The sequence below is a fragment of the Zophobas morio genome, unplaced genomic scaffold, assembly GCF_036711695.1.
Source record: "Zophobas morio isolate AGI-343-1 ecotype UQ-CSIRO unplaced genomic scaffold, CSIRO_AGI_Zmor_V1 ptg000022l, whole genome shotgun sequence".
NCBI classification, from domain to species: domain Eukaryota; kingdom Metazoa; phylum Arthropoda; class Insecta; order Coleoptera; family Tenebrionidae; genus Zophobas; species Zophobas morio.
In genome coordinates this window covers 9,700,912-9,713,383 of record NW_026972127.1, presented here as the reverse complement: position 1 = coordinate 9,713,383, position 12,472 = coordinate 9,700,912, and the positions used below count along the sequence as shown (strand labels likewise).

The window sequence follows — 12,472 nt, the reverse complement described above, 5'->3', positions numbered from 1 at the left end:
CATGAATTCATATAGTATATAGTATGCATTGGCGGGGTGGAGTGGTAATAGAGAGAGAAGGGATGAGAGAACGAAAAGTGTTTAGGACATTTTTTATATTTTGTCGGTGCGGTCTCCACGTGTTGGCGGTGTCTTTGTAAGGCAGCTGCACGTGTGCGGACCTTCAACCTTGTGTGGCGGCACAATAACACGTCGGTAAGCAGAGAATAAATAAGTCGTCTCGTGGTGTAGTGGTCAGCATACCTGCCCGGAGAGCAAGGAGACGGGGGATCGAATCCCACCGAGCCACAACATTTTTTCTCTGCTTACCTACACTTGTAAGGCGGCCGCCGTCTGAAGTGCGGCTCGCACCACCTCTGGTCGCGCCTGCCCACGTCCCATTTAACGGTTTTATTCCACGGAATTTTTTCCACGGAGTTTTTCTTGCGGTTTTAGGATCACATTTGTTTCAGTTCGGTCGTGCAGTAAAATTCCTATCTCCTCCAAGCCTGCCGTAAGGAACTTCGTTCCAAAAAAGAAAATAAATAGACCCAAGAAAAAGGAAAATTAAATCCATACTTATAAAAATTGTGGAATGTTAATTCATAAAATTCGAAAAATAGAATCATATTCAAACTTAAGAGAAGTAACAATTTGGTTGTTGGATTAGACTAGTAAATAACATTTTTTACTCATATAAAAAAAATTCAAAAAGAACTTAAGTTAATATTTAACAATATACCCAAACAACACTATCAATTGTTTTTACGGAGTTATTGTTGAGTAAACTTAGCAAAATACACTGTTATTAATTGATCGTTTATGTCTCTGTATTGCAGCGATCCTTTTTAAATTCACAAAATTGAGCATCAGTCACACTTTATATACAGGACATATAAAATAATCCTCCTTGTCTCAGACAAGATATCCTTCTTGTTCATTAATACCATAACCTTTTCCAGAACTAGTCAGGATTCGTTTCTGAGCAAGAATTTGAGCTAGGAGACCTCGGGGATTCTGTCGCTGGTCTGGCGATGGAACGGCATCTCGCTGATGGCGGAGAAGAGACTCATTGGCCGGAAGAGCCGGTGGCACCGGGTTGCTCATATGACCCACGAGAGGAAGTGGCGGTATTTGAGGTGGATCTTGAAAATGTAGAGGAGGTGGTGGATACGAAAGATAGCGGTCGGGCATGTTGTGACAGGACTCGTCCGCTGGAGGTGCTGGCGATGGGAAACTTACGTACGACGCTTCTGCTGAAATTTCATTTACATAGTTTAAAAAATCATGGCCCGAATGTACTTTGTCAAAATGTGTTCAAGTACGGAGTTGTGCAATAGATAATTTTAAAACATCGAGATGAAGACAATAAATAATTCAGTTTGTTTCAGTGAGTTCATACTTGATGACACCGTAAAGTTTATAATTTATTAATTTAGAATGTTACAGAAAGGATAACGGCGTTGCCAGTTCGTTAACATTTGTTTGATTATTTTAAAGCTAAGTTACTTGAGCCGACTTGAACTAACCTAATGGAATACGAGAACGTTACAAATACATCGATTACCTATCTATAAAGATAAATAAATTTAATTCGTTGAAAGATATTTGTTTTAAAAATAATGTTACCATAATCTACACAGATGCTGGATTTATGCAGACCATTTGTTTCTCTTTGTTGAAAAAATTTGAAGACACTATGAAAAACCATATTGTTTAAATCAGCTTTATGCAGTTATGTTACTATGTAATAATTACGAAATTTCGAATGGCTTTCGAGTAACAAAATGATAGAGAATAGACAACTATTACAAAAAAATTTAAAAAAAATTAAATTTAACGACAAAAGGTATGGAATAACAAAAACTGCGCACTGTGTACTTTTCTTAAAGAATTGCAGATGTTTTGAACGAATTTTTACTATTAGACAGGACACAATTTTTTTGTATTTTATTTTTGAGACATAAAATCATATCAAATAATTTGTTTTATTAAATATTATGATATGAAATCGTAAGAGAAAACACCAAAAGTTATATTTCTGAGATTTTTGAACTGATTCCTTGAGTCTACAAACGACAAACGTTGAAACTATATCTAATCGTTTTCTTTTCGCCAAATGAATCGATCGTGCATATCACAAGAAGTTCAGAATGGTTAATAGAAACCTTAATATAACTCATAAATGTTAACAAAGATTTGATCTCTAGCTAAAATGTGAAAGTTTTCTTGGCATTTTTGAGTTCATAGGATGTAGCTAAGGTACAATTCACTAAATAAAAAATAAATACATTTTCCAATATACATATAAGTGTTCCAAGAATCAGGTGATAAAATTGTTTGACGCAGTTTAGGAAAACCTGTCCAATCTCGATTAAAGAACGTGTATGTGTGTCCAATAAAAATTGTCTCAGATAGGAGAACGAGGAAAGTTCTTTAAAACGTAATTATTTAGATAAAGAAAAATATATCTATACATTTAAAATTGTAAAAGTAGAGTAAAAGTAACAAATAGTGAATGATATTTTCATTTATATAATAATCTAAACTGTTTAATCTATAGAAATCTGAACACACTGTCTATCTGCAATTAAAAAAAAACACTTTAGTGCTTACTATAAGTCTTCTCGTAGACTAAAAACTTTTGGCACCAAAATATCAAAAGATATTTTTAGAGGTTAACATTATTTGCAAGTTTTGCAACACTACAAATTGACTAGTTTCAAGCAGATAATAATGTTTGCATTTTTCAAATAGGCGATCGTTAGTAGGTAGATAGGTAGCAAGTGACTTAGTTACCTGTCATAGTGGCTTGAAAATCAAGGCTTTGGTTATCTCTAGCTCTAGTCCCATCATGTGTTTCATGCTGGTGGTGATGATGAGGGCAAGGAATAGTGTGATTTTTGTGAACCATGTTAGGTTGCATCTGAGGCTCATAACTGGGACACACTGGGTGCGCACCTGGGTAGTCCGGTTGTTTAGGGCCATCCTCCTGGCAAAAATATTCAGGTGTTACTTTGCCTTCCATTTATATCGTTATTACTATTTATACTGACGAGACAACGAAATTAGTCCGTTGTTTTAAAATTATGTGTGAAAAAAATTACATCATATTTTTGTTTTGTGCAGTTTAGTGGAATCAATTTCAAAGCCGACGTCAAGATAATAAATAATCGAAACATTTTTAATAAACAACATGTATTACTTTAATTGATAAATGAGCTATTGTATCTTCATTTTTAATAACTGTAATGCAGTTGGAGCTATAATTATTCAAATTATGTACACTTTCTTCAAAAAATCTTTGAAATCTGGTATATTTAGACGCAGTACATATATATGGAAATTTTTAAAAGAACCGAAACAAATCTGGCCTACTTCCTGTTTACAACAAACTGTATTTATACCAGAACAATGTGTACCGCATTGAAAATACATGTCTGTGCATAATAAATTACCATATATATTTACATACGTGTATATTTTTTAGAAACACCTACCCCCGTGAATAGAACATACATATGTATGACGTAAACAAATGCTACTTTTCGTGAAAACTATTACGACGTACAACTACGTAAAACTAAGACAACCACTTAATTTTCATTTTTTAGTTCATTGTTTCCTTTTTACTTCCCGAGCGTAAGCAAAGGAAGTATTGTAATCGAGTCCGTCGGCCGACCCTCTACTTTTACGTTTTCTCGATCTTTCATGACTCCTAGAATACGAAAAAATAGGTCTCCCATTTCCGTCTGTCTGTCCGTCCGTCTGTCCGTCTGCCGTCCCGGATTTTTATTAGACAGATAATCTCCGAAAGTACTGGACCGATTGTTGTGAAATTTTGTACTTATATTAGGAATATAATGTAGATGGTAAAACGCTAACCAAAATTTGTCTAATCATCCCCACCACTAATGCGATGACGTCACTTAAAAATTGTACATAGTAAATGGGTCTTAAATTGTATAAAATAACATAGTCCTACACATGTAGTTTACGATTCCGAATTCAGTTTTTACCCGAAACGTCCAGATTTTTGGAAAAAAAATTAAAATCATAAAACAACATTTTGCAATTTAATTTTGAATTTGCAAATTCGAATAATTTGAATGTTTTAAAATGTTGCAGATGTTTTAAGGCTCTAAAGAGCATCATAAATCTTTAGTCAAAATATATTTGGTTATCCCCTCCAAAAACTTGATGACGTCAGCTCAAAAGTTTGCCGAATAAAGCCTATCTAAAATGTACAAAATATGATGCGTCTGTACTTGTGATATGTCACTCCATTCATATTTTTTGGATTTGCATATACAGGGTGACTCAAAAAAATTAATGATTGCGCAAAATTTATTTTACTGATTTACTCAGGAACTATAAAACCGAATGCTTTGAAATCTTGAAGATGTTTTAAAATCATCATAAGCATGGTAAATTTTTGGTCAAAAGGTATTTGGTCGTCCCCTTCTAAAAAATTTATGACGTCACCACAAAATTTTGCTGAATAAATCCTATCTAAAATGTACAAAATATGGTGAGTCTCTTCTTGTGATTTATCATTCCATTCAAATTTTTTCGATTTGCATATACAGGGTGACCGAAAAAAATTAATGAATGCGTCAATTTATTTTATTGAGTTAATCAGGAACAACAAAACCAAATGCTTTGAAACATAGGAGATGTATTAAAGTTATCATAAGCACGTTAACTTTTTTATCAAAATGTATTTGCTAATCCCCCCTCAAAAAATTTGATGACGTCAGCTCTAAAGTTTGCCGAATAAATCCTATCTAAAGCGTAAAAACATGATGAGTCTGTACTTGTGATTTATCACTTCATTCATATTGTTTAGATTTTCTTAAGAGGTGGCTCAAAAAAATTAATGAAGTCAATTTATTTTATTGATTAAATTAAAGGCAACACTTATTATTAGTATTACATTGGACCAACCCAATTTGGTAGACACAAAATTTTTTAAAGGAAAAACTCGGTTGAAACATAAGGGTAGCACGCTTATTTACATCGACTTTAACATTAGAGACCTGCATTTGTTTTATACGCTCACTTGGTTCCGCGAATATGAAATAGACATGTTTATAATCAACCAGTTGTGAATTTCACCGTCAAGAATTAAAATAAAACCCAATGTTTTATATAATAAACGGAAGTCGAAGCAATAAAACCGATGGTCGTTTTGTTTACAGTTTCTCTGTTTGACTCTCACGTATGCTGTCACGCTTGTCATCTTAAATTAAGAATGTTTATACATAAACGATTTTCAGTTGCCTTTCATATTACTAGTCCTTTTGTATAGTGGACCAAGAGTTATAAGGTTATATGGCCATCATAAAATCATCCCATTGTGTCGAAGTGAAGTTGTTTACAATAGAAAAGGTTTTAGGGTCGTAAATAACCTGTCCACTGCAGCTAGACCGGCTATTTTGGTTTTGTTCAGGGGCGGCTTTCACTAAATATGAAAATCCACCACTCTACTATTTCTTTACTACCTGCAGCCGCTGAAGGTTCCGAAATAACCACTCGCTCTGAAAGCCGGCTCTGTTAAATGTGAGCAAGAAATGTTTAGAAGACGATTTATTGCCAATCGGTAAGCTTAGTGCGAACCACACAAAGGGGGTATTTATATGCGGTCAACTACTTTTATGATGGTCATATAACCTTATACCTTTTGGACAAGTATACTTAAATTAGCAATATCATGTAGATGGTAAAACGCTAACCAAAATTTGTATAAAATAACATAGTCCTACATCTGTAGTTTACGACTCCGAGTTGAGTTTTTAAGTGAGTGAGTGAGTGAGTGAGTGAATCATGAATCACGAATCACGAATCACTAATCACGAATCACAAATCACAAATCACTAATCACGAATCACTAATCTCAAATCACTGATCACGAATCACGAATCACGAATCACTAATAACGGATCACGAATCACTAATCACGAATCACTAATCACGAATCACTAATCACTAATCACGAATCACTAATCACGAATCACTAATCCCTAATCACGAATCACTAAATCACGAAATCACGAAATCACTAATCACGAATCACTAATCACGAATCACTAATCACGAATCACTAATCACGAATCACTAATCCCTAATCACGAATCACTATTCACGAAATCACGAAATCACGAAATCACTAATCACTAATCACGAATAACTAATCACGAATCACGAATCACCAATCACGAAATCACGAATCACGAATCACTAATCACGAATCACGAATAACTAATCACGAATCACTAATCACTAATCACGAAATCACGAAATCACTAATCACGAAATCACGAAATCACTAATCACTAATCGCTAATCACTAATCACTAATCACGAATCACTAATCACGAAATCACGAAATCACGAAATCACTAATCACTAATCACGAATAACTAATCACGAATAACTAATCACGAATCACTAATCACTAATCACGAAATCACTAATCACGAATCACTAATCACGAATCACGAAATCACGAATCACGAATCACTAATCACGAATCACTAATCACGAATCACTAATCACGAATCACTAATCACTAATCACGAAATCACGAAATCACTAATCACGAAATCACGAAATCACGAAATCACTAATCACTAATCACTAATCGCTAATCACTAATCTATTTTTTTGTGATTCGTGATTCGTGATTCGTGATTTCGTGATTAGTGATTTCGTGATTTCGTGATTAGTGATTAGTGATTCGTGATTAGTGATTCGTGATTAGTGATTCGTGATTAGTGATTCGTGATTCGTGATTTCGTGATTCGTGATTAGTGATTCGTGATTAGTGATTTCGTGATTAGTGATTAGTGATTCGTGATTAGTTATTCGTGATTAGTTATTCGTGATTAGTGATTAGTGATTTCGTGATTTCGTGATTAGTGATTCGTGATTAGTGATTAGTGATTAGCGATTAGTGATTAGTGATTTCGTGATTTCGTGATTAGTGATTTCGTGATTTCGTGATTAGTGATTAGTGATTCGTGATTAGTTATTCGTGATTCGTGATTAGTGATTCGTGATTCGTGATTTCGTGATTGGTGATTCGTGATTCGTGATTAGTGATTAGTGATTTCGTGATTTCGTGATTAGGGATTAGTGATTCGTGATTAGTGATTCGTGATTAGTGATTCGTGATTAGTGATTCGTGATTAGTGATTTCGTGATTTCGTGATTTAGTGATTCGTGATTAGGGATTAGTGATTCGTGATTAGTGATTCGTGATTCGTGATTAGTGATTAGTGATTCGTGATTAGTGATTCGTGATTAGTGATTCGTGATCCGTGATTAGTGATTCGTGATTCGTGATTCGTGATCAGTGATTTGAGATTAGTGATTCGTGATTAGTGATTTGTGATTTGTGATTCGTGATTAGTGATTCGTGATTCGTGATAAGTACAAAATTTCACAACAATCCAGTACTTTCGGAGATTATCTGTCTAATAAAAATCCGGGACGGCAGACAGACGGACAGACGGACAGATAGACGGAAATGGGAGACCTATTTCTTCACCTTCTAGGTGTCATGAAAGATCGAGAAAACGTAAAAGTAGAGGAACTCGATTACAATACTTCATCTGCTTACGCTCGGGAAGTAAAAAGAATAAATTGAAAAACTGAAAAATCGAGAACGAAAAATTGAAAAATCAAAAACTGAAAAATCGAAAAATATAAATACCGAAAAATTGAAAAATCCAAAAAAAAATCAGATATCAAAAAATTGTAAAATCAAAAAATCGAAAAAACTCAAAATTGAAAAACAACTGATACATCGAAAATGTAAAATTTTAAAAATAGAAGAATTGTAGAAGAAAAACCGAAAATCGGAAAATTGAAAAATTCTAAAATTGAAATGCCGAAAAATGAAAAATCTAAAAATTGAAAAATCGAAAAACCGAGAAATCTAAATTGAAAAATTGAAACATTTAAAAATCAAGACAACCCAAAATGGAAAAGTTCAAAACTGAAACATTTAAACTTTAAAACTTAATAAATTGAAAAAAAAAATCACGAATCACGAATCACTAATCACTAATCACTAATCACGAATCACTAATCACTAATCACGAATCACTGATCACTAATCACGAATCACGAATCACTAATCACGAATCACGAAATCACGAAACCAAGAAATCACGAAATCACGATCAATGATCAGTGATTCGTGATTAGTGATTAGTGATTTTATTTGTTTGGTGGTTTGCAATCTTGGGGTTTTTCTTTCTGATTTTCCTTTCGGATTTTTTAATTTCTAAGTTTTGCAGTTTAATTTTTCAATGTTCCTATTTTTTCCGATTTTTGTAGTATTTTTTAATTTTTCGTGGTTTGGAATTTTGGAATTTTTCAACTTTTAGTTTTCGATTTTTAATTTTTCAGTCTCTCGATTTAAATTTTTAGATTTTTAAATAACAACCATTTATTTACGAAAGTGTTTATTACATAAATCAAACTAAACAAAATAAATTAATTTTTATGTTTAGTATTCCGATTTTTAGTACTTAGTTTGATTTTTAAGTTTTGATGTTTCAATTTTTCGTTTCTTCAATCTTCCGATTTTTTAGAAATGTGTTAAATTGTAAAATTTTTTACTTTTTCAATCTTGCAGTTTTAAAATTTTTAAGTTTTTCATTTTTGATTATTAATTTTCTCGGTGTCTCAACTTTTCAATTTTTCGATTATTTAATTTTTCAGTTCCTCAAATTTTCGATTTTCCATTCTTCAATTTTTCAGTTTTTTAGACATTTTAATGTTTCCTTCAATTTTGCGTTTTTCCTCTCTCTATTTTTTTTACAATTTTTCAATTTTTCTATTTCCCAAAGTCTTAAACTTTTCGATGTTTTATTGTTATAATTTTTCGGTTTTAGTTCGTTTTTTTCCGATTTTTGAACATTTTTTTAATTTTTAGTTATTTTATTTTTTGCTGGTTTCTAAAGAGCATCATAAATCTTTAGTCAAAAAATATTTGCTTACCCCCTCCAAAAACTTGATGACGTCAGCTCAAAAGTTTGTGGAATAAATCATATCCAAAATGTACAAAATATGATGAATCTGTACTTGCGATCTATCACTCCATTCATATTTTTTGGATTTGCATATACAGGGTGACTCAAAAAAATTAATGAATGCGTAAATTTATTTTACTGATTTACTCAGAAACTACAAAACCGAATGCTTTGAAATCTTGCAGATGTTTTAGGTTATAAAGAGCATAATAAATGGTTAGTCAAAATATATTTGCTTATCCCCTCCAAAAAATTGATGACGTCAGCTCGAAAGTTTGCCGAATAAATCCTATCCAAACTGTAAAAATATGATGAGTCTGTACTTGTAATTTATCACTCCATTCATATTTTTGGATTTGCATATGCAGGGTGACTCAAAAAAATTAATGAAGGCGTGAATTTATTTTATCGATTTAATCAGGAATTACAAAACCGAATGCTTTGAAATCTTGGGAATATTCTAAAGTTATTATAAGCATGGTAAACTTTTGTTCAAAATGTATTTGTTCATCCCTCCTAAAAAAATTGATCACGTCACCCTTAAATTTTGCTGAATAAATCCTATCTAAAATGCAAAAAATATGATGAGTTTGTACTTGTGATTTATCATTCCATTCATATTTTTTAGATTTTCTTAAGAGGTGGTTCAAAAAAATTAATGAAGTCAATTTATTTTATTGATTAAATTAAAGGCAACACTTATTATTAGTATTACACCCCAACCAACCCAATTTGGTAGACAAAAAATTTGTTAGAGGAAAAACTCGGTTGAAACATAAGGGTAGCAGGCTTATTTACATCGACTTTAACATTACAGACCTGCATTTGTTTTATGCGTTCACTTGGTTCCGCGAATGTGAAATAGACATGTTTATAATCAACCAATTGTGAATTTCACCGTCAAGAATTAAAATAAAACCCAATGTTTTATATAATAAGCGGAGGTCGAAGCAATAAAACCGATGGTCGTTTTGTTTACAGTTTCTCTGTTTGACTCTCAAGTATGCTGTTACGCCTGTCATCTTAAATTAAGAATGTTTATACATACACGATTTTCAGCTGCCTGGGATACGTATACGTGAGTAAATTGTTTCGTTATTTTATTGATTATTACAAATCAATATTCAAAACGACCCAATTCATTTTCCCGAAAATTTGAGAATATAATAATTTTATTCTTAGTATTACACTACATCTATCCCAAACTGATATACGTGTCCTTGCAAAAATGTTGATGACGTCATCGCAATTTTTTTTTTAATTCCCACTACAAAAATGTAATGAGAAAAAACACAATAGGCATGCAGTCGTCAAGTTTCCGACAGCGAGGGAAGTACTGTCTAAACTCTTTAGACCAATTTTTTTCAGTAGTTATTAGTTGAATTATACTAGTAGTAATTTTTGATACTTCATGTTGGTGATTTTGGTCACATAAACAAAAATAGAGGTAAGAGGTCCACTAATAGTGTTCTGTCACGGAAATTTTCATAGTTTAAATACCATAATTTCCTACATTGTAGCCTTCAGTACTTATACATCTTTAAATATAATCTTGAGGGGTAATAAATCTAAGCCGTGGTAAGATGGTATTTTAAAAACCATAAACCACAATTTACTTCACTATTCACTGCATTTTACCCTTATCCGGGGCAATGCATTTTAACTGTGTACCTGAGCAACCCGGGTCCGGTAGGCCCGCTGGTTGTATTTTTGTTATCAAATAAGAGTAATTTTAATAGTAAAAATATTTGTTTAAGGTATGTTATTACTTTTAGAAAATAATAATTGCGTGTTACATAATGATTAATTTTTTCAATTAGCACAAATTGGTTCTGTAATCGACTAATCGAATGTTTAATACATACATTTCTCTCGCATAAATCGCATATTTGTTACTGTTTTATAGCTTTATTTTTCAGACAAATGTAGCATCTTTTCCTGTTGCCTCAAGTGTCATTTCTTCACTTTTTCATTGTTGGACCTAATGCGAGGCGGGCTTGGCAGGTCCGTTTTGCCCTAGAATGTGCCGATTATGTTTAAGTGTAAATCTTGGGCAATAAAATTAATATTTTTACAACCCTCGGTAGAATAATTTATCGTGATATATTCTCAGAAATCGTGAAACGAGATTAAAATAATATGAGTTTCAACAAAAATCTGAAAATTTGAAGTTGCACTCTGGTGATTCCGGCCTGCCAGGCAGCCTTTGATCATCTAATGCCCATTTGCACCAACGTTAGCAGTAAGCATTGCTTAGCTAAGCAATTCTTAAAAGTAACTACTTTTTAAATTGTACAGTTGTTGCACCGTCACCGCTTAGACTCTACTTAACCAAGTAATACTTAGTTGGGGAATTGTGTAAAAGTTTCATTTCTATTGGCGACACCGACGCTTGTTCGTATACAAACATCAAATATTTTAGGTTAGTTTGTACGTGTGTAGTTGGAATCAGGTTGGAATAGTGCTGATATTTATTTTCGCTAACGTTGGTTAGGTGTTTAATAAAAACAGGGCTTAGAATATAGTCAAATACCAGGTCAATATTGTTTAAAACCGGGGGACGGGAAATGAATTTAGAAGAAGTTTTATAACAATTTTTTTTGGGAAATTCATATTAACAAATCTATGCTACATTACTTTTTAATTTGATATTTTATTACATCTCCATGTTATTACGTTTAAATTTATTTTGCTGCTTCTTTTTTATTTCAATGTCTAACTCTAAAAATTCGCTTTCGCACCAGTAATTCCATATTTTTTCTCTCTTCGTATTCTTGTTCAGTTGTGTCTCAAATAACTGTAGTTTCTCGCTTCCCTCTGGCGCTTTTTATTGTTCATATGAAAAATACTTATTTATGCAACTAGTGAATAAAGTGTATCTTTTTTTCACGAGATGGAAAATTTGCCGCACGAATGTCTTCCGTTAAAAAATGACACGCTACGACACTTTTTCATTTAAATGCGTGAAAAAATGAAATGCTATGACACTTTTTTCACGCTTCTAGTGCCATGAAATAAACGTATCCTTTATAAACAAAAATTAATAAAAAATGTTACACTTTTTACGAACGTGAAAAAAAACATGTTATTCTTTACAACAAAACATTGTAACTGTGGTACATATCTTCTTTATATTAATTTTTAAATTGTTAAGGTGATGTTATCGGTTTAGTTTTCAGTGAATTTACAGTAGATTTTGTTTCACAAATACTAGACAACTACTTGGAATCTGAACCCAATTTTTTTTTTACAATATCTTTGATATGCTATTAGTGTCCGGAACTTATAAAATTAGAGAAAAAATGACCTGTTTTGCTCTAATAAAATCCCAAATATGCTCAAAATCACACTAATATTAGGTCCGACTGTGCCGACCATAGTTATAAAATCCACATTAAAGTAAGTCATGGACATTCTTTGAAGTGTTTACTATGATATTTCAAAAAGAA

General features: G+C 32.5%; 1 protein-coding gene across 1 annotated transcript in view; it reads right to left on the bottom strand.

Moving 5' to 3' along the window:
• Positions 1 to 820: 820 nt before the first annotated feature.
• LOC135133593 (nephrin-like) overlaps positions 821 to 12,472 on the bottom strand; it is a 32,131-nt gene continuing 20,479 nt past the window's right edge. Inside the window, exons 16-17 of the mRNA XM_064062042.1 lie at positions 2,779 to 2,971; positions 821 to 1,235 (exon numbers count right to left, since the gene is read on the bottom strand). Of these exons, the coding sequence (XP_063918112.1) occupies positions 895 to 1,235; positions 2,779 to 2,971 (534 nt within the window). The 3' untranslated portion in view covers positions 821 to 894. The remainder of the gene's footprint in view (positions 1,236 to 2,778; positions 2,972 to 12,472) is intronic.